Source organism: Aedes aegypti, chromosome 2, assembly GCF_002204515.2.
Source record: "Aedes aegypti strain LVP_AGWG chromosome 2, AaegL5.0 Primary Assembly, whole genome shotgun sequence".
NCBI lineage: Eukaryota > Metazoa > Arthropoda > Insecta > Diptera > Culicidae > Aedes > Aedes aegypti.
Window position 1 is genome coordinate 5,959,357 of NC_035108.1, and position 24,294 is coordinate 5,983,650.

General features: G+C 39.5%; 1 protein-coding gene across 3 annotated transcripts in view; it reads left to right on the forward strand.

Annotated features, from left to right (window-relative positions):
- LOC5570254 (myb-like protein AA) overlaps positions 1-24,294 on the forward strand; it is a 73,878-nt gene that overhangs the window by 30,725 nt on the left and 18,859 nt on the right. For 2 of the 3 annotated variants that reach the window (XM_021839802.1, XM_021839803.1), the window contains exons 2-3: positions 19,966-20,115; positions 20,896-21,554. In XM_021839802.1, the coding sequence (XP_021695494.1) occupies positions 19,966-20,115; positions 20,896-21,554 (809 nt within the window). Of the gene's footprint in view, positions 1-3,296; positions 4,006-19,965; positions 20,116-20,895; positions 21,555-24,294 lie in introns of those variants that run through there. The other variant, XM_001658984.2, reaches the window with a different exon arrangement.

Sequence of the window (24,294 nt, forward strand, 5' to 3'; positions counted from 1 at the left end):
TGCACTCCACACATAAGAGCAAATATTTCTGCCTGAAAAACGGTGCAGTTTCTACCAAGTGAGTAAAACTGATTCAGCCTTAGCTCACGAGAATATACTCCTGCACCAGCTCTACCTTCAAGAAGGGAGCCATCAGTGTAACATACTATATTGTTTGATATACTTCTTTCCAAATAGCCAGACGTCCACTCTTCCCGTGAAGGGAATTGTGTGGTAAATGTCCTGTAAGGAAAGTTACAAGCAATTGTGAGATCACTTGGAGCAAGGACAATTTTGTCCCAATTCACCAAAAGTGGAAACAACGAAGTGTGTGTAGATCTACGATTCACTGGATTTTTCTCCAGTAGATCCAGTACCCATAAACGGTAAGAGCAAGAAAGTGCTTCTTGTTTAAGATGTATGTGTAGTGGCGCAACGTCGAAAAGGGCCTCGAGCGCTGCTGTGGGAGTTGTAGAGAACGCACCAGACATCGCCATCAAGCACATCCTTTGGAGATGGCCCAATTTTGATTGGATTGTTCTCACTTCGCCCTTTTGCCACCACACAAGACATCCATATGCCAATATTGGTCGAACAACTGTTGTGTAAATCCATTTGATATATTTGGGTTTGAGGCCCCAAGTTTTACCAAAGGTTCGCCGGCATTGACCGAAGGCCATACAAGCTTTTTTGACTCTGAAATCAATGTGAGCTGTCCATAAAAGTTTGGAATCTAGAATGACTCCGACATACTTTACTTGATCAGTCACATTAATCTCAGTGCCAAAAAGACGTAAAGGTCGAATTCCATCGCGGTTTCGTCTTTCCGTAAAAAGAACAATAGATGTTTTATTCGGGTTAACCGAAAGGCCATATTGGCGACACCAACTCTCGACTACCTGAAGAGCACTTTGCATCAGGTCGAATAGGGTGCTTATGCACATACCAACTATCAGAGCTAGATAGTCGTCGGCAAATCCATAAGTTGGAAAACCGCAATTATTGAGTTGCCTCAATAGCGTATCTGCTACGAGATTCCACAAAAGTGGTGACAAGACTCCCCCTTGGGGGCATCCGCAAACACTCAATTTTCGAATCGCTGCTTGACGCAATGTCGAGAAGAGATGTCGGTTTTTGAGCATTTGATGAATCCAATTGGTAATCATTGTAGGTAGCCCATGGTTTCGTGCGACTTCCAATATGGCATCGAAAGACACGTTATCAAAGGCACCCTCAATATCCAAGAAAACACCCAAGCACGATTGCTTATGAGCGAATGCTTTCTCGATATCGTATACAACTTTGTGTAAAAGAGTCACAGTGGACTTTCCAGATTGGTAAGCATGTTGATTGACATGAAGAGGCATGTTTGCCAAATAAACATCACGGATGTGATGATCGATAATGCGTTCCAGACATTTCAGAAGAAAAGAGGTCAGACTGATTGGTCTAAAACTCTTCGCTTCCTCATACGACGCACGTCCTCCTTTTGGGATAAACTTTACAGTAATATCACGCCAGGATTTGGGAATGTACCCGGTAGCAAAACTGCTTACAAGTAGCTTTTTCAAAACATGTTTGATAGACTCAAATCCCTTTTGGAGCAGAACAGGATAAATCCCATCCGCTCCTGGAGATTTGAAAGGAGCAAAACTATTAAGTGCCCATTGAATCGATTCAGTAGTTACGATACTGCGAGCCGAGGCCAGAGACTCGTAACTACATGAAAAGACATTTGGTTCATCCGTAGATGCTATGTCCACACATCCGGGGAAGTGTGTATTGAATAAACATTCTAAAACTTCTTTATCGGAAGAAGTAAAGTCACCAAAGTTCCTATCAAAACATTGCGTAATTATCATTTTTAATTTACATTTTACTACTAAACATGATTAGCATAAATATTATTGCCATAACCGCAACACAAACGTTTTTTAAATGATGAAAACAACAGGATATATTCTATTAAATAGTATATTAATGCTCTCTGCTCATTCAAATTATTTTGTATTTTTCTTATAAAATCAATAAATTGCAAAATAGGGTGCTATTTTGAATATAATTTGAATATCATTTCAAAGATAATTGAATATTGCGATGGCATCAATTATGTGGAGGTATGTACTGCGTAGTTTAGGGTACTTTATTGTAAAACGAAGTTCGTAGTTCAAATTATTTTTACAGACAAATTCAAAATTTACATTTACCTGTTGTTTAGAATGAAAATTTGGTTTACATTGATTAAAAATATCATTTTAGAAGAGTTTTGAACTTATGGCACAACAATTTTCTGAATTCAAAAGGGATAAAAACTGTTTATGATTTCTGTATTTCAACTAAATTTCTATCAGAGCTTACGAGTATAATCTATAGATTGGATCCAATGGCAAAAATAAACGTTATTGTTCAAATTATAGGATTTAATAGCAAAAATCATTGGAAAACTGGCATTTCTCATAACTTTACCTAAATTTCATATATGTCCACTTATAAATTGTCTAAATGTATTTCACTACATCTGAACATCATAGTAAAGCATTTCAGTAATCAAATAGAGCTTCTTAATTTAGTTTTGAACGTTGTGCGTATGAATATTGGTAGGTGTACGAATATGGAATTGGATGAATTTTAGACATCAATAATTGAATTATTCAATAATTTTCTATTAATCCAAAGATGAATGTAAATGGAAATATTTTTTTGATTGGCAAACAATAGATGACACCTGTTACCTTGAATGTGGATAAAGTATTTGTAGCTCAATACTTCATTTAATAGTTTTTTACTAACGTGATGTGGAAACAGTATCCTGTACGAATATGAAATTGGACCACTGTATCTCTCTATAAAGGATCACTAGGTAGAACTATACAAATTATTCGTTTTTCATTAGAATCAAGATGATATCCTTCATTTTACGACCCCTTCACATAATTCAGCTTTGAAAAACGAGCTTCCGTCATGTTCTGGCAATTTTTTATTCCTCAACTCGTTACTACTACCGCTATCACTGGCACAGTCGCCCTACATGCCAGTCAAGCTTCGTTCGCTCAGCCTCGGGCGCATCCGACATCGAAGGAGCGACTCCACCGCGGGTATTTCGTTTCACTTTCAACCCTGTTCCTGTTGGTAACCGCCCGACGACGACGACGCCTCTCTCCTGCCTGATGGATGGCTGCCTGCGCGCTGCGTGGATGCATGCACTCTGCTTACGGGTCTCTCTCCCGCTCCGGCGGACATTCCATATGCCCAACGACGACCAACCGAAAGTCCGACAGCCATCAGCCAGCCGCGCAACCACAGTCACAGATGCACTTTCGTTGTCGGTTTAGCCTTCTCGGCCTCCACCGCTGGGCGAATCAATCTCGCAGTCGTCAGTCCGTGCCAACAGCAGTTCGAGTCAAGACGCATTTGTGGATCGGGAAGCAATAAGAAGCTCAGTCAGTCAGTCGGTCGGTCGGTTTGTCGGTCTGCGCGCAAGACCAAAATCCTTGATTCGCCCAGTAGAGCCAGAGTGCCAATATCAGTCAACCAGTGCCTTTAGTAGTGCGTCTTCCTACTTGCCTACCTCCCCTTCGGCCTTTTGTGAGTTTATCCCCCGAGGGGCCTCTACTAATGTCGGAACGAGTGCTGTGTTAGTGGAAGCAGAGAATCACCTCGCCTGGTGGAAGCCAGGGAAGAAAGAACATCATCAACATCATACTTTGTGTGCCATACGGGTTCGCAGTGTTTGTCAGTGTGGTCGTGGTCAAAGTGGACGGAGATTAGCGAGAGAGCGTATAGGGGACCTAGAATTGTGTCACCGAAAATTCCTTGGAGTGGCTACCAGTGCTGGTTTTTCCATTCCAACGCGTAGTTTCTGTGCGAGTGTCGTGGTTTGTTGGCGAACTGGAATATCTCGATCGGTCGGATCAAAATGGGGAAGATGTCCGGAAGTCACTGCTTGGTGATGGGGTGCCGGAATAGGCAACTCCTGAACCAAACCAATACGCGATCCTATTTTCGCTTTCCTCGCGATGCAGAAATGTAAGTAAACCTCTATCTTGTGCATGTACTTGGGGCTGTTGATATGGGAAGTTGAAGGTCACAGTGGGGGAATTATCGTCCCAAAGCCATTGGATGACTAATGTGGGTAGAAACAATCAGGTCTCTTCACGTTGGTACCCAGCAAACCCGGACCCTATCTATCCGGTTTCCATTTGCACACCACATGCTGCTACCTCCAGGATACGCATTCCAATGGCGCAGGATCAAAATGGTGGTATCCATCGCGCACCCCAGTCAGTCCCGGAGTAGGGATGGAGAACAAAGAGCCAAAAAGGAGGTCGAATAAAGGACCATCTGCCATCGTGCAGGAAAGGAGCGCACACAGCACACAAAAAATCTACCGATGAGGAGAAGAAAGCTGCGCGCTGCTGGGTAACAACTGGCTTATTTCGGATCGGGTGGTCGGACGTTCGGATCGTCGGTTGGCGACCAGCAGCAGGCAACAGGCACACCAGTCTCTTTGTGTGCTTGGTCGGTCGGTCGGTTGGGTTGGTTTGTCGGTCGGGCGACCCTGCCTTGCCTTGATGGTGGCGGCGAATTCGGTTTTTTCCATCCACCTCGGCGTATAGGCAGGCACAGAGCTGGCGGATAGGGGGGAAAAGGTGCAAGGTTTTCCGTTTGGGTTGAGCGTTCGTATCGGCGAATGCAGTTATTTGAATGTCATGTTGGATGACGTTCGTTAAAGATTTTGAAACTGGGAAAACCTGGATTTATCTAGGATTTTCGGTGCACATGAGGCATGACATAAAAAATATGTCACGTTCTCAGAGGAAAAGTTGAAGGAAATTCGACGACTCATATATAATTAATAAAGTTGTTATAAAAAAATTGGAATATTGCGTAACATAATTAATAAGCGTCATCCTATATCACCGCAAATTCAAAGGGTATTCTAATCATTATTGAGATATTTTCGTTTATTAATTTCTTTAACTATAATAATACATTAAGAATAATTATATATCAATAGGATTCCACAAAACACCTCAAAGATGTATAATACATTGGGGCCCACTCACAAATTTCATAACGCTAATAGCGGTGGGTAGTTGTCCTGAAGATGATTTGAAAAATATTCAAACAAAATGCGTTACGAGGGGATAAGTGGGTGGCGAAAATTACAGTTTTCAGTGTAATGTGGTTTGTGAATGAACTTAATATTGGTTCAAATAAGTAATCAATTTGAAACAAATTTTTCTAGGTTTAATAAATCTCGAATTTTGGACCAAATTTCAAGTAAAATTGCGTAAAATAAAAGGTATACCGTGCTCTTCCGTTAATCAGTAATAATCCTGTTGTTTTGCATGAGGTGTAGTTCAACCTGTGATTACCTCATTAACTATTTTGTCTTAATTTTGCATTCCGTTTCTCAATGTTTCATTTCGCTTCACTCCGTTCCAAGAGCTTACTGAAGTTTGAACCATTTTCAATTTGAACGATGTACAGATTAGCGTGATGTGATTTAAGAACTGTTCAGGTTTCTCATAGGGCGAGATTCCAACCACTTTCATCTCCCCGTAATTTTTCGGCCGTCTCATTGAAGTATACTGTTTAACTTGTTACTAATCGAAATTTAGCTATTTTTTTGTATTCAAACTAATAATAAATTTTATCGCACGTAAGAAATTCCAAATTTCCTCCTTTCCACTTAAAAGTTCTTACGCAATAAATAAATGGCCCGTTACTGAGATTTTGCGTATGCATCAAAGTAAATGGCAGCATCTTATAAGAAATTTGTATGTAATTGGGCTGTAAGTGCGGTTCAGAATAATAGCAGCGCATGTCGACTTCCATACGAAACGATCCACTTTGTTTACAGAACTACAAATACAGTATTGACTGCGATTTGAGATAACTAACTTGAGCACATTTCTAGTTATCTTCATCAATTTCAAACTATTAGAAATTCAGTGATCCCTACAATCACATTTGACCTGGGTTTGAATTATATTTCTCGATATCCCACTTTCTTCAATATTGAAATGTGAAGAAAACTCAAAGCTTCTTAAAGCTTTGGTTTCATTAAATCCGAAACGAGAGACTTGGTTGACCGAAAAACTTTCTGAAACACCTATCCCATGTACAAATCTCAAATACACAAGTAATGTTGTCAATTTGGAGTGTAAAGTGCTTGAACGTTGCTCGGGTAATGTTTTCATTGCCCCGAAGCTGATCTGAATGTTATATTCTGGGATCAGAAGCAGTAGGGAATATTCAGAAATGACATCCATAATTTGAGGGAGGAGTATCTACGAAAGCGGAAACTTCGAGAATTCATCCCAGTCATGCTGTTATCTTAGCTTCCATATTAACTAGTGCCACGTATCTTCTATGTCGATGAGACCTCTAGTCTTAACACTTCGTGAAAGGATATTCTAGAAACTTTTGACTTACGCAACAGGAATACTTTGAAAATCTCTTTCAATGGATTATTATAGAATTATGGAATTTGTATTTCAGTATGGTTGCGAGAGTCGATGTTGAAGTAATTAAATATCGACTAGGGAGAGTGTACCAGTTATGGCCATTGTGGTTCCCTACTTGGCCATACGGAAAATTTCGATAACTTTCACATTTTAAATCTTTTTGGATGTTTAAACATAAAGATACTTACTACTACAACACAAAAAATCTTTCATATCCCATATGACGAAATAGGGAACCACTATGTCCATAACTGGTACACCTACCCTAGTAGAAACTTTGACGTATCGTTGAATTTTTGTTTTTGTTCTGTGTTACTTGGAAAACTAAATTGTGGTAAATTATCAAAAAAAAATCAGAAAATTAAATTCACAAATTTGAAAAAGATTCTGCTCCATTCCATTGCCTTCGAAATCAGAAAAGTCAAGTGGAGAACTTGTTCCAAAAATTCCTAAATTTATTTTTACCAGAGTTAGTGTCCTTTTACAGATACGCTTTATTCGACCTCAACTGTGTGGCCGTCTTAAGTGTTGTGTATGAGTCAAGTCAAGTACATGACACTAAAGACGGCCACACAGTTAAGGTCGAAAATATTTGTAATATTTGATATAGATTGACAATGTAATAAATTACGAATTATGTGTGGTTAATATTTGGTATACCACCCATAGCCACTTAAAGATGTCTTCAATTTTTTATCTTTGAAGTTCTCAAACAGTGGACAAGATGCCAGCATTTGCAGTAAGTTAACAATTTACTATTCATATTGCTTGATCTATATACAAAGCAAGAGTTTCTATCAGTCGCATAACGAAGTCGATCAACGCCAAAAACCAATAGGAAGAACCGAACGGATGGCTCCCCCCTTGCACACGCCGATGCCTTAGTTCGGTGCTTCACTTGGTGCGGAACACGCGTGGTGACGATGGCGGGCGGCAGCAACAGCGATGATCGTTCACAAAACCACTGCTGCTAGACCCTCTTCGCTGCCCTGCCTGACCGAAACCCCCCCGCACCTCACCTCGTCACCCTCCACGCACACACACCCGCTACCTCGAAGAAAAAAAAACCCTCCCATAACAGTCCTGTTGTCCCCCGATTTTAATACCACCGACAACCGAATGCTTGGTGGCGAGCCTGACTCTGGTGAACCACACACCAGACCCCCCTCTCGCCCTTCCGCACCCGCATACCCGCTGCTCTTCCTGCTCTGCGCGCAGACCTTGTTCGCCTTGTGTCGTCGTCACCAAGTGCGCCGCAGAGCAGAATGGCAGCCTACTACATTCCCGCATCCACAACTTCCACACAATCACCGAACCTCGCCCGCCAGCGTCAGCCAAGCAGTAGGCCAGGCAGTCAGTGCGCGAGCGTTGAGTCGAGTCGACTTCGAGTGTGCTACTCAGTGCCAGTGGCAAACCAATCGACCTACCAAACCAAACCAAACCAACCCCACAAAACCCAACGACTACTACGATGACGACGAGCAAACCAAGTCCACCACCGATGACGGCGACGACAACGAGAACAACAACGAAGAAGAGCCGGGCGGTCGGACGATTGGTCGCAGTATGCCAAGTTGCTCGATAATAGAGTACCTACACTCGGCAGCTGAGTAGTAGCCTCTGCCTCGGAGCTCGTTGTTATGATACGGGTTGCGCCCATCGCCCATCTCGCGACTCGTCCCGCTTAGTAGTCGTCAGCATCGGGTACTCACGGTGCTCCCCAGACCGTTATCGTCATAAAAAAATCTTTATCAAATCTATGCTCACCTGTCGATCTAAATCACGATTCTACCCCTGTACCACGAATTTCATCACCCTGTATGCCATCAACCCAAATGTCACTACCCCGAATTCCATGACCCCGTATGTACAATTTTCTTCGAATGACATTGCTCCGTGATAATGGATCTCGGGGTTATAGGTCGTGCGGCTTTATAAACTTGAAACCCCAAATAACAACTGTAAAACGTAAATTATGAAAAAATAAATATCAAGTTTACATTTTTGCAGATCAATAGAAGCAAAACGTGTTACCTGTGGGATGATTTTAAATGAATATGGCATGCAGAAATGTACTCGAAAACTATAAACATTTGTATGAGAAGAAAAACTTTCTCAATGCCTACTTTGTCTATATTAGATTTTTTTTCCTGACAATAACGGTCTGGTGAGCACCGTGGTATTGAATTTTCTCATTGACAATGATTACGAAATTCTCCACGGACTGCGTGGCTCCCCTTTCATGTCACGGACGACATTTTCGTTCCAGGATCATCGAGTCGAAAGCCATCTGCCTGCCGAGTTGAGCTTGAGCGGGGTTTTTCCCTTTTCCGGTCCGATGGCAATGGCGGCGACGGACGCCAGATGTGTGCAATAACCAATACAATTTCAAAAGTCATTAAGCTAGTAGTTCTCGAGTTCGCCAGAGGTCAGTTTGTCGGTGGTCGGATTGGTCGGTCGGTTCGTTGGTCGGTCCGTCGCGCTTTACATGGTGTGGTATGAGAATGAGCGCACGTAAATACGTTTGGGGGAGACGGCGGCAACCTGCTTTTTTCTTATCACCAGTGGCGATTGGGACGAATTCGAAGAACTCGTCGAACGTCAAACTGGTCGGTTTGGTTCTGCTGCTTTGTTCGTCGGTTATTTGTGGTGTCCGACTTTTGCGACTGGCCCCGTATCTTGATATTAATGCCTACCCTACTTGGGTGCAGATCCTGCGCCAGCGATAGGAAAATAGATACGACACACACTCGGCCTAGTTTTGATTAGTCATTGTTCTAGATTGATCGAGGAAATGAGACTTGGAGCCCCTGGCATAACATACCAAGTGGGATTGAGCCTACTTCTCAGCTTGGTATTCTATGATTGCATTCGAATTTCAAAACTGTTTGTTAAATTTCATCACCCATGCGAAAAAAAAACGAAACCAAAATCAGATATAATTTCATTAAAATTTCAAGGTGATAAGGCTTCTATTTCAAGGTGAAAATAGAAGTCTTTTCACCTTGAAATTTTAATGAAATTCTATCTGATTTATGATTAGCCACACTTCAAATTTGCAAGAGCACAAAACAAAAGAACCAAACAGTGCTGTACGCTAGACTACTAGCGAGTCATCTAAAGATCAAATCAAATCAAATCGTGAACAACTGATTGGCTCTCCGGATTCGTGCTTGAGAAAATTCAAGGTGGTGTACCGTTCTATATTCACTATAACGCACTTCAATTCTCTTCAGGATGTCTTAATTATTAGTCTTCTATTGATAATGGTAAACATATTAGGGGAACTTACGTATTGTCGGCAGCCTAAGCAGTTGAACTTTTAGGAAGGCAATTATACACAACAACAAAGCACAACAATTAACAGGAGACACCAAAACTACACTTGAGCACACTTAATTTATTAATTATTATGCACAAAACACTATTTTGTTCTCTAAATCGTCTATTTTTCCTCACCAAAGTCACGAGGCACTTGTTCTTTTATCGGCAATGCAATTACTATTGTCGGCAACAAAATTGTTCTCTTCGGCAATCCAAAAATGTACAAAAACTAGGTTATGTATTGGTAACTTTTCGTAATTGTTGACAATGCCTGAAATTGAACGTCACTCATTATGTTCTACTTGTTGAAAGGGCCAATGCAGAAAAATACAGACTACACTGAGAACAGCATTGCAGGTATAAATAGAATAGCTGAGAGTCATATTGAATACACAACGCCACTAAATTTGTGCACACTAAGGCGCCGGCCACAAATTACGTAACGCTCTAGGGGGAGGGGGAGTAGGCTCAAACACAAAATTTACTTTTTCATACAAGGACCGTTGCGGAGGGGGGAATGGTCGAACACGGTTCCCTTGATTTGTTCTTATTGCGTATCAATTCTACATGCGGCGATCTGGACTATAGAAATTCATACATTTTGCCTTAAGTACCTATGACAAAAGGTCGAAAGGACAAAAGGTCGAAGAACAAAAAATAGGAGACAAAAGCTCGAAAATCTTTTTTCAAAGAAGGAAAAATTTCCCACCAAGCAAATCATTTTCGACCTTTTGTCCATAAACCCGATAGACGAGGGGAGTGCGCACGAGCCTATCGATCACAAGGTTCTTGGTTCGATTCCAGGTAACAGGCTTCAAATTTATCCCTCGCATTTACCATTATAACGTCTATCTTTTGATACTATCAAATGATACTATCACTATGGGTAGCGTTAGGGATACTATCACTTCTTGAAAAATGATGAATAGAAGATAGACTATAATATCTCAATCAATTGATAGACGGATAGAGATACTATCAGCATTTTTTATCACTGTTGGATCAAGCATATCTTTATCATCTATCTTTGGGGAAAAATATACTATTTGCAAAATTCTATAGCTATCCTTATCTATTCTATCATTGATACAAATACTGAAACCACAATCTTGCGCATAATGGGAAAAAGGCAATAAAAATAAATCAAGGTATGTTCTCATGGATATTTTCGAAACGGGCGCGACGAGGGGATGACGGAAGTCGATGTGCGACGCCATTTTGAAATCTAAGATGGCGGGCTCCGGTTTGGTAAATTCATTGAAAACCCATGCAATATGGGTATTTTCTGTACGAGCACGATGAGGGGCTGATGAAAATTGATGTCCGACGCCATTTTGAAATCCAAGATGGCGGCCTCCGGTTAAGGAAAACCGTTGAAAACCAATGCAATGTGGGTATTTTCGGAACGGGTGCGACGAGAGGATGACGGAAATCATTAATCATTCATAAATCATGTTTTCGTTCATGTTATATTGAGTTACGTTATAAAGAGGTTACGTTATATCGAGGAATGATTTTTCTAATCCGGAGGCCATTATCATGGATTTCAAAATGGCGTCAAACATCGATTTTCATCATCCCCTCGTCGCGCCCGTCCCAAATATACCCATATTGCATGGGTTTTCAATGATCTTACCAAACCAGAGGCCGCCATTTTGGATTTCAAAATGGCGTCGGATATCGATTTTCGTCATCCTCTCGTCGCGCCCGTTCCAAAAATACCCATATTGCCTGGGTTTTCAACAATTTTCCTTGACCAGATGCCGCCATCTTGGATTTCAAAATGGCGTCGGATATCGATGTTCATCATCCCCTCGTCGTGCCCGTTCCGAAAATACCCATATTGCATGGGTTTCCAACAATTCTTACACTCCTGAAGCCGCCACATTGAATTGCTAAATATGGAATTTAGTTAATTTTCTATATTTTTATCAATTCGATTCAATTTTTATTCTATTTTTATCAATTGATAAAGATAGAACCTCTATCATTGTTATTTGAGAGATGTTGTACTGATATTATCATCATAAGATTTTTTTGGGATAGGGATACTATCACTCTATCCTCTATCTCTGATAGGAACCATTCTCTCAGTGATACTATCAGGATGGACAAGAAGTGATAGTATCATCTGGCTGAACTGGTAGTATCAGTTGTCTATCGGATAGATGATAGTATCATCGTCTATCTGATAATTTTGATGCCTGCCTGAGGCTACCGTGAAATTTATTTTTGCAATGAGAATTCATATATTTTTTTTAGCCGAACACATCAAGTCAAATTGCGAAAGTTGTTCAAAAATATATGAGGACTTTCGCATTTTTGGCCAAATCTCACCCCCAACGACGGTACTTGCACATTTGTTTTCAATGTTCCACGATCTTTTTCAGGTTTATGAATATTGTTCGATCCATTCGGATCAAAATCAAAACTTTGCCAGTAAAATTGATTTGCGTTCCTATTATTCTCAGTGTATGAGAAAATCAGAATAGGCCCTTTGCAAATCAATTCACTTATGACTTGACACAAAAACATCATCCTCTGATTGCCTGTAGAACAACAGGAGTGTTGCCAAAATAGTTCAACTATTAAAAGACGTATATTTTATATGTTTCTCAGTATATTGAAGATTATGCCTTACAATCTACTAATAAGAAAGTATTAAAAGGCTCAATTGTTACCAATGCATGCTTTGTTGGCTAATTCCAATAAATTAATTAGTTGTGTTCTATTTTTTCGGTGAATTTATATCGTGAATAATAAATACACCGCAATTGAATATGGTTTTCTGGCAACCTAGTCCAGTAATAAAAATTGATTGCCGAGGAAATCAAAGTGCATTAGTTTCAATATGTGATTTAAAGCATAAAAATTAGATATTTTCGAGTGCTTCATGTACAAATAAAAAGTTCAATAGTGCATAAGTGCACCGATCACTAGCTTGTGTGAAAAAATTGCCATTGGATCTGAGAATTGGACCTTTTAAAGTGGTGAGTTTTTATAAGCTGTTCTTGTGTTGTTTTATTCGGCAGCTCACAAAAGACGATAATTTCGTAAGCATTTATTTGATTTAATGATAAAACCCATGTTATATAATATTTTTGTGAAAGATGTGATTTACATGGAAGATTATAGTTCAAGGAATATGTTGAGTACATTGAAGTTAACTCTTGTTCCATAGATAAATTTAAACAAGGACGATAAGTTAGTGCTGCCGAAAACACCCTCAGGGTGCCGAAGCCATCATTTACCCTATTACATTTTGAGATTGACCTAAAAGAGTTTAAATTCTCAACATTACATTGTTTACACAAATGCGCAAAAATATCGAGAAAATTTCAAAATGATCTCTAAAATATGAAAATGGGGTTTTCCGCGCCTGCAAAGCAGAGCCATAAAGGTGTCTGAGTTCAACTTGGTTAGTCCAGGATGCATGGTTAGTCTAGTCCAGGAGTATCATCGTACCTACCAAATGCCAAACTTTGGCAAAGAAAGCTCTCAGTTAATAACTGTGGAAGTGCTCATGCTATGCTGAGAAGCAGTTCTGTCCCAGTGAGGCCGTTATACCAAGAAGAAATATAAAAATAACATTACAAAATTATAATAAATAGAAAACTTTGTTAATTTTGATACCCATAAGCTTTTTCTGTAATAGTGTTAATCTTTTTTTTTAGATTATGATTATATATCTTCTCGATTTTTTCATTACTTAGTAGTTGTTTTTGAAATGATAAGAAGGGTAATAAAAAAAAACAATGACAGAAACTTTCAACTACAGCTATGAGTCGATATCTGAAGGGACCATCGACTCATGGAAATATCGAGTAATGGAACAGAAATCACTTGAAAAGCTGTTTGAGGGGACTATCCTAGTAACCATGAAGTTTTGATTTTAGTATGGTTCCATGGGTCGATCTCGAGTCAAGGAACATCGACTCATAGAGGTTTGACTGTATTACAAATAAAACCATAGGTTGTAGAGAGTATGGTAGCCATCGTACCGGAGAAAACGGAAAAGCGGGTGAAAGACGGGAATTTGAATAATCGGGGGAAAAGAAGGAAAACACCTGGAATTTGAGATGATCACCGGAAAAATCGTATTAAATGAACATTTTCAAGCTTTAGATCTACAAAATTTTACAAAATTAGTTTTAGAAAGTCGTTATGCTTGATTGTTGAACATCAATATATTCCATTTCTACTTTGCCAAACTGTACTCATTCACTTTTCTCAGTGATTAGCAATGCTTCGAATGTTTTTTTATACCTATTGTCAGGCACTACTTTTCTCCAAATCATATAACTCGAAGTTTTGAAACAAAGTCAATAACTTATTGCAGAAGGTTTTAGAACTCATATATTGGATTGAAAATTTTCTTTAGTTATTGAATATTTGTTGAACTTCTTACCAATTAACTTATCGACTAAGAATTAGATAAATAAGAGAAGAGATACATACTTCAACATGAGTTGCGTTCTTTCATATATACCTTTAATCTTGCTTTATAGAACTCTTCATTTTCATGAAGAAAAAATCCAAGGATTGAGAATTGAAATAATTTCATTTAGGATAAAGACCTACCCTTGGGTATCTCGATAATTTACGTTGGGATCTGATGTTTTCGATGACCAATTTGTAAAAAGCTCTGTGGTAAGATACACTTAAAAAGCATATTGTTAATAAATAGGTTCAGTAGCATTCAAAAATCCTTCTGCTGATGTGAATTTAGAGTGCCAAGAAAAGAATCTGTTCTATTAGCACAATTAAAAACCTGGAAAATGCTGAGAACTTTCCGGAGGAAAAGCGATAATTTCAAAATGTAAATTTGGTGGCCACCCTGAGAGAATCACAATTTTTACGCATATGTGTTCTAATGATTTTGTCCGTCACTGTATTCATCAGGCTTTCCAAACATGTTTTAGACTTGAACATATTTGCCATAGCATTAGTAGGCCCATAACTGTATATTTGTCACATTCGACATTTTTAACAATTTTGTAATCAACTTATTGAAATCTGTGAGATAGTTCTGAAAAATTCGAAAAAATACCAAGTTGTTTTGTCACGTTGGTAATTGTAATTGCATAACAGTCACATTTAGATTTTTATGAGCCTTGTAGTGTCTGACTATTCACCCAATGTAGTGTCTGACTATTCACCCAATATACGATGTGGGCTGTACAAAATTTCATCCTCATAGCAGTTTTGAGTTCCTGGTAATTTTTATAATTTTAGGTTCTTCCCATTAGGATACTGGGTATCCATTTGCACACTCGATATTCTATTTGCCTGCTTTTGTCGAATGTTACAAATATGGTGACTCTCTATAGCAGTGTGTTCATTCATTCAAACTGTTTTTTCTATTCCTGAATGCGTACTACAGTTAACTCTCCCTTGCTCGATATTCCGTATCTCGATATCGAGTTAGAGAATCATAGTAAGAGTTGGTTCTCGATGGTCCCTTGGATCGCATTTGCACCGGTTTTGTGTTCTGTAATTCGATATCTCCCTAACTCGATGGTCCCTTCAATATCGATTAAGGGAGAGTTGACTGTAGTTTAAAACAGTATGACATCACGATTCTGCAATTTCATAATTTTCCGTCATTTTTGTTAGATATTTTGTTATATTTTGTTTAGAATTCAATTTCAATATTCAAATTTCTCAATGATATTTCATTATATTTCCTGGAAAAAATATTCTAGTTTTGCTCATAGTTCTCTTTCTTGGCTTTAGAACATTTCTTCGAATGACGTTTGGTCGAATTACATTTGGTCGAAAGTACAGTTGGTCCAAGGGACATTTGGTCGAATAGGCTTAACAAATTTCGTCAAACGATATTTGTTTCAATGCAATTTGTTTTTTTGTTATGGTCCAACCGATTAAAGTGAGCCGAATCGAAATTTTTGCACAATGGATGAACATTGAAACTATTTAAAGCATACTATTTTTAATCAGAAGTCAATAACAAATCTATCCAAATGATATTTTTTTATTAACCCGATTAATAAATAAACGATATTTTTAATAAACATCACCGATTTTCATTTTTTTGTTGAATTTTTTATTGTTTCAATATATCATCATTCTTTTGCTTTCGTTATTGTGTTTTGTTATTATTCAGTTGTTATATATTACTGCGGGTTCTTTATCCAATGATACTCAGTGTAAGTAGTCGAAAACTTTTGTGATTTTCAGATCATAAAGCGTACGAACTTGGTTGGGAATTTAGAATACGGGGACTAAACTTGAAACGTGCATAGATCTATTTGGTCACCTCGAGTTGTCTGCATAAAATTATTAGGCTCATAAGCCCGATGATCTATATAAATAAAAATGGAATGGTGTTTGTATGTCACGAAATGGCTTACGAACGGGTCAACGGATTTGTATGATTCTTTCTCCGAGTTGTTCTTCAAGGGTTCCGACGTGTTTGTGTGAATAAAATTCTTAGACTATTTGCCGGGAAAGTTGTAAAAACGAGAGTGAACGGAACTGTCATTTGGTATGGGACGAACCATAGCGTTTTTCAACAACCTACTTGATGGCAAGGCGAAGTTTGCCTGGACCACTAGTTTACAATAATTAAGAGCATCTTTAACGGGGGCGACTATTTGGGTGATTAAAATGATCACCCCCAGAGTTGTCATTTTAGTTTAGTCACTCATTCTCACACCGGTGGCTACCATATTTAGTAACTCGTTACCGTACCGGTCGTTGCTTTTTGGGTTAACATATGAGTTGTGAAAATAATGGTGATCAATTCAGGTTGGGAATTTTTGTAACTCTGCTGGAATATCTATTATATTCTGGTGCGGAATTATTAGAATTCCATCGGAAATTTTTGAGATTGTTTATGAATCCAACTGGATGCTAATTTGATTGGAACCCTTGCCAATTCTACCGGAATCCTTGTAAATCCTACAAGAAATATTGCAAATTTGACCGTAATTATTATGAATCTGACTGGAATCCTTGGGATTCCGACTGGAATTCCAGTCAGAATCCCGAGGACTCTAATCTGAATCCCGAGGATTCCAGCCGGAATCCCTAAGATTCCAGCCGAAATCCCGAGGATTCCAGACGATATCCCAAGGATTCCAGCCGGAATCCCGAGGATTCCAGTCGGACTTCCAAGGATTCCAGTCGGATTCCCAAGGATTCCAGTCGGAATTCGGAGGATTCCAGTCGAAATTCGGAGGATTCCAGACGGTATTCTTATCAAAATCTCTTTCCAATTCCAGTCAGAATCCCGAGGATTCCAGCCAAAATCCCAAGGATTCCAGACGATATCCCAAGGATTCCAGCCGGAATCCCGAGGATTCCAGTCGGACTTCCAAGGATTCCAGTCGGAATCCCAAGGATTCTAGTCGGAATTCGGAGGTTTCTAGTCGGAATTATAAGGATTCCAGTCGGAATTCAAAGGATTCCAGTCGGAATTCAAAGGATTCCAGTCGGAATTCGGAGGATTCCAGTCGGAATCCCAAGGATTATAGTCGGAATCCCAAGAATTCCAGTCGGAATCCCAAGGATTCCAGTCGGAATCCCAAGGATTCCAGTCGGAATCCCAAGGATTCCAGTCGGAATTCGGAGGTTTCTAGTCGGAATTCTAAGGATTCCAGTCGGAATTCCAAGGATTCCAGTCGGAATTCGGAGGATTCCAGTCGGAATCCCAAGGATTCTAGTCGGAATCCCAAAAATTCCAGTCGGAATCCCTAGGATTCCAGTCGGTATTTTTATCAAAATCTCTTCCCATTCCAGTCAGAATCCCGAGGATTCCAGCCGAAATCCCGAGGATTCCAGGCGGAATCCCGTGGATTCCAGTCGGGATTCTAAGGATTCCAGTCGGAATCCCAAAATCCCATAATACTCCGAAATCGATAAATTCTTACGAGGATTTTCGAATATTTCATAAACTTCTATCGGATTTCCAATAACTGCATCAGATTCCTACACGGAAAAAAATTCCGCGGTTAAAATTAATATTTCAGCTGACTACGCCCATTCTTGAAACTACCATGGAATTTCAGACCAATTTACTATGTTTACGGTACACCCCACCACATTACTGGTACGTTTGACAGAAATAATTTACAACAATCTGATTTCGACTACAGACATGGTAAAATCAAGCGCATTTCTGGTCTGCTGAAAATTGCCGGTGCGAACGCTTAAGTTAACCCCCTAAAATGGTAGTTTTTACCGCACAATTTTTTTGCGTGTAGTATTCTTATCAAAAGGAATGGATCTTGAAGGTTTACCCGAATTCCCAAAATTTTGAAATTTCTACTTCATGCGCATCATGCATCAGATTTCCAAAACTTCAACCAGAATTTCATATCCCACACCGTATGCTTGAATTCAAATCGAATAGCAGCGCAACTATCGCGCTGCTAAATTTGCTCACCCGATGCTTTCCGAAGGCAGCGCTGTCATTTTGCTACCCCGGTTAGCAGCGCCCGGTACGGATCAGCGTAATGATACTGCGCTATGTAATTTAGTTTAGTCGCGCACCGTTACGGCTGCTCTAACAAATAAACAAAGAGAAATGCACTTTTATACGTCGAACATAGTGACTAATTTTGATGGCCGTTGCATTTACGAAACGCTTATGACGAAGTGTAAAACGTAAAAAACACAATTAACAACAAAATATCACTCTATTAGATAATCCTTCAAATCCCTATTCAAGTGCCCTTTCGACCAAATGTAATATGCTTTTCAAAGCAACTATCGATCGAATGTCCATTCGACGAAATGTTTGTTCGACTAAATGTACTTTCGATTAAACGTCATTCGACTAAATGTCATTCGACCAAATGTCATAGATTCCTCTTCCCCGGTGCTTTTTACAATTTCCCGGGTATTTCCTGTTTTGTTCCCGGTCATTTGGAATTACCTTGTTTTTGCTGCTTTTCGCGGATAGATAGTCTAGATCAGTGATTCCTAGAGTGTGCGAAATAAAAAATATTTGAAGTTCGTTTATTTTCGCCAATCTATAAATGTATGAAAATGGATACACTCTCGCCCCATCATGAGGATGACATTGGCTCAAACGAACAGGAATCGGTCCGCATATGAAATGAAGCAGAAGAATTGGCTGTTATTCAATGTTCATACCACCTGCTTACTTCATTATTTTAAGTTCCAGAGGTTTTCCCGGAATTCCCATCCTGATTATTACTTTAACAATTATTTGCGTACAGTCTACGTAGTTGTCTTCTTCAGGAAAATATGTCCAAACTTTGCCCTCACCACCACGCTGATGTGGTGTACGATAAGCGAGGTTTTTCCACCATTGTTGTATGAAATACAACAGCGCGACAATTGATGTATGAGAAGCATGTTCGAAAAAGTCGTTAAAAGATTTAAATTCAAAAAATCCGCGACTGGATCTGGATTTGAATCCAGCCAAACTGCACTGTTGTTTAGCGCTAGTAAGGAAGTAGCCGTTGTATGGAGAGAATCGGATCTTCTTCATTGCATATTTAGTCTAAATCGGCTACGAAAGAGTATACACTTGTCTCTCATAAAAAAATGATTATCAATCTTGAAACTGAGAAAAGAAATGGATATTTCTAACTATTCCAGAAATATAAAAAACAAAAAAAAAACAGTAAAAGTGGGTTTAAAACGAATGCTCCTAAAATAGTATGCGTTATTAATAAACGAAATCCGAATTTAGTAGTATACCATTTAATTCCACTAAAGTTTGTATTCTTTGACAAATATTCGTGTTGTAATCTCAATCGTAAGGCCGTTTCCAATGTCGTGTACTAAACTATGCGTATTTGTCAAAGGATACAAACTCTAGTGAAATTAAATGGTATAGTAATAAATTCGGTTTTCATTTATTTATAAGTATTCCAATAAACAGCTCGAAGAATTATTATCATCATGGTATGCTTTAACTACAATATTTAAACTTTGCGACACGTGATTGTGTGTGATGTATGGGGCTGTTACGTCGCGATTTCGATTTAATCAAACCCAAAACCAATCCTTTTAGTCACATGCAGGCATCCAAATCCACTCAAGGCCAAAGCGCTTTCATAGCAATGAGCACTGCGCGGCTAACACACATTCCCAACCCCGTTATAATCTACACTCTCACCCCACGTCTCTTCTTTATACCAAGCCTCCCAACTAATTTCTTTCTGTTCTTCTTCTTCTCTCCAACCCTCTCCAGGTGCAAGCAATGGGTCGAGTTTTGCAACCGGCCCGAGCTGTGGAAAAAGTACGAGGAAAACGGCCCCGAGTACCTGTACAAGAGTTCTCGGATTTGTTCCGATCACTTTCAGCCGAGCGACTTCAACAATCCCAATCTTTTCAGTCAAGGGTAAGTCCGTCCGTATACTTTTATATTTTTTGGTTTTTCGAGACGTGCACGGTACCAAATGGTCGCCTTGAGTGGCACACAGGATTGAGATGGCCGCGATCCGTGGCGATGGATTTGCCACCATACAGCCGTTCGTTCACGAAGTGTGTGGGTTTCTTTCCGCGGAGAGTGACCAGAGGTTTGCGTGTGCTTGTCGTTGATGAGTTTGGATCAATCAAGTCTCGCATACTCTGAGATAACGCCCTAAAAGCCATTGGTAACCACGAGCGTAGCTCGTTGTTTCTGAGCAAATGAAAGAAATAGCATCCAAACCAACATCACGGGCTGGTAGATATTGATCGTTTCTTCCCCATAGCGTTGTCAAATAACATGAAAATCCATTCAAATGCTCAGAAACAACGAGCTACACACATGGTTACCAATGGCTTTTAGGGCGAGATCAGAAGTTATGCGAGAAGTAAGACCGGTTTGAGGGCGATTTCCGTGAACCACCCTTAGAATCTGGTAACCCCCGAGGAAAAAAATCACACACCACTGACGTCGGCTGGCTGGCTTTGGGTGCACTCTCAAGCTCATGCTTCTGACTAGAGGTGCATGCGGGCGAGGCGGGCAAGGAGAAACCCAAAAATAGCTCGGTATGTAATCGATTTTCTTCTTCTTGTTCTCTTCCCTTCCTTCCTTGGGTTTCGGCTCCGACTCGCGTTGTCTGTCTGCAAACCAAACCGACTAAACTGGGTCCTCGGTTTTGCTACCTGGTGACTGGCTCATGGACACGGATAGGTTAAAAAAAGGTTCGGTGCCTACACTCTATCCAGCCAGTAAAGAACCAAAGAATCGCTACAGCATTGGAGGCAGCGGAATTAGTGCCATCAGCGGAATCGGATTCGCTGGTGGTGGTGGTAATGGTGGCCACAGTGGTAACAATTCGCCACCCAACACCAACAACGACAATGATTCACTCGTCATACCAATGTCAACGAAGCGACCGCTTCTCTCGCAGCCTTCGTCTCAACAGCCAGTTGCTAAGCGAAGATCACTTCCACCTGCCCTCAGTTCCTCCATTGCCACCAACAACAGCCATGCTGCCGCAGTCAGTGGCGTATTGGCCGGACTGATCCAGCGGCAGCAGCTGAAAGAACAACAACGGAAGGCATTTGTGGCTGCCCTGCAGCTCCAACAGCGACACCAACAGCAACAACAACAACAGCAACAGGTACAACCAAACCCACAGCGATCATTGCTGGCCTCGCTGAAGCAAAAACCAAATAACAATAACAACAACAACAACAACAATAACCACATCAGCAGCAACAACAACAACAACAACAACAACACCAATACCAGCAGCAGCATCGCCAAACTGGCAGCTGCCAGCTTACAGGAAAGGCTCGAGGATGAACGAGGGTACGGCATCAACTACGTGGACATGGATGGAGGCGGTAAGTAGGATGCGATGCAACGCAGACAAAAAAATGCAACACATTAGCATGGGTTTTACTGCTGGCTGCCACCACTGGGATTGGGAGGCAATTAAGTATTTTTTTTGTTGTTCATCCTCCTTTGGGGTGCAAATTGCATTCGTAACGATGAGTATGACCAATGACCATGCGTCTCCATTCGGTGAGGCATGAACCCACGCACAGAGTGGCTTCAACAGAGCTTGTCAGTTGTGGATTCGTCCTATGAACAGTTCTTTCCTGGTACAAGCACAAGTTTCAAAGGAATATCAGTATGTAAATGTGAACAATATTCTATCTTCAGATCCTGAAAGTACACACCCATACTAGCAAAACCGTGTTGGGGTTTGAAAGATTATTAGTTCGTAATTAATGTGGAGTTATGCTCATTTTAATTTTTCAGCTTTGTTTTTTCTTAATACGGCTATATCTCACAAGGTATTGAGAATTTCTCAATGCTACCTTCAAATAAATTGGTTTTTACACAAAAATGCACAAGTTTTGTGAACATATCGTGAGTGCATTCACATTTTTACGTAGTGTTTTGGTTCAAAAACACAAAAGCTGTTTTTCACATTTTTTAATCATTATCCATAAATCGTTTATATTTTACCATGACATGTCATCCACACGAATATGCTTTCAATCAACACAAACAACTTTGCTAAACATTCTTGTTCGATACTTTTTCTTGTTTTGGTCATAATATTAACACTTCAGTATTCGCGCTGTTGTATTTTGTACACAAACAGGTGGAAACCCATCGCTCTTCGTACACAGCTTCAGCGCGGTGCTTGAGAATCGCGCTACAAAATACCGTTTTGATTCGAATCCCGGACAGCTTCAAATTCCGGACACTCTACTTTGTATGGGAAAGATTTCACTCGAAATGTTTCAAAATGCGCCGTCAAAAAGTTGTCAATTTTAAAGATGATTTTTATAAACATTTTACATAGCAACCCATGAAAATTTACAATGTTCAACAAGTTTTGACGTCTTTTTAACGGCTTAGTGCGTTTAATTAATGATTCGACTATTCTGATTATGTATTTCAAGAGTTGTCCGGAATTCGAATCATAGTGTCCGGAATATGAAGCGAAAGTGTGGTTGTGTCCGGAATAAAAATCATGAACATTTTATTGAACATTTTTATTGATTAAAGTGAATTAAAGATGTGGAATCCAAATCTTCATCCACCATTCGAAAATCAAGTGTTTGCAAGGCCTGATTACGCTAAAGTTTTGAACAGAACGATTCAATTTATATGTGTAGTTATTAGTTGTACTTCACTGAAGCCTTAAGTGTCCGTAATATGAATCAAAACGGTAAGTGTTTTGGATCGAATTTGGGCATTTCGGATAGCCAAGCTCAAAATCACAGCCAAATTTGATCAATACATTCGATGATTTTATTAATAGTTAAGTTGCTCTATAACTTTTGAGATATACAAATTTTAACGTAGAGCTTCAACGATTGTATTTTCACATTTTTTGTGGAAGACAATCATGTTAAAATATAAACCGCCAATTTCCGCACTACGAAAATGAGAATACTGCCACGGTATCTTCACAGAAGTTGTGCCGTTTGGTGGTGTGAAGAGTATTTCGTCCGAAGATTGCATGGAGGAATTCCCAATAGTTTATAAGAAATAGCCGTACTGCGAAAATATCATCTCGAATAGGGTTATGGGTGTATCCAGAACTGCAGTCACAGAGCTGGTAGCAAGTCATTTTTTAGTGACTTGGTCACTTTTTTCGACATGGTCGCTAAAAAGTTACTATTTCCAAAGTCACTAAAGTCACCTTTTTTTCAGAAAAATGGTCATTACAAAGTCACTATTTTCGCGATCTGATGAGATTTCAGGCTGAATTAGCTTTTTAAATACAAGCAGCAAAAATAGATATTTGTTGTTGTAAAGACAACTACCTATAGTGTGATTCGTCAGGATTTTTTTAGAATGTTCTGTAATTAATTTACGAAATTGTGGCGAAACAATTTTGTCTACAATCAGCAATTCTCCTTCGATTTATTACACAGATTTGCTAAGAAACGAAATCTCCAATTCGTCATCTTTTTGACCGTCCATTGAGTTCGAATGACATCAAAAATGTGTCAAATTTATTGCTTAAGAATATAATAGATCAATATATTAAACCGTGTAGGAATGCTCAAAATTTATTCATCTTGGTTGCATCAAAACTGTGTTTGCTGGAAGTCTTTTTAAAAATGATTACTTAGGTACAAATGTACAGAAAGAAAATCGAGAAGAAGTGTGATACTTCTGGAAAGAGCCTTTTAGGACAATGATCATACAAATAAGGCTAAGCAATACTATGGTTACCGAGAGACATTACACATCCTGAAACCCAAAGATTTTAGGGGAGACAGTACCAAAACTCAAAACGATTAGAAAGTATATTTCTTATAACAGTAGTTCCTAATGCTTTTGAAGCTGCGACCCCTTTTGAGGATCTAGAAACACCTCGCGAAGGAGTTTTGTTAGTGGAAGGGTTCAAAAGTTACATGATTATGATTCACCTTGGTAAGTGATGCAATTCATGTCTCAATGTAGAAAGCTATCTATCACTGCGTCGACATTTTTGATAACAAACTATTCAATCGTTATTTAAGTAATTGCGACGAACAAATAAAAGCATAAGTACGTGTATTTCAAAATTTTATAAAACTGGAATAATAGCTTATGTTTACACTTATAGTGACG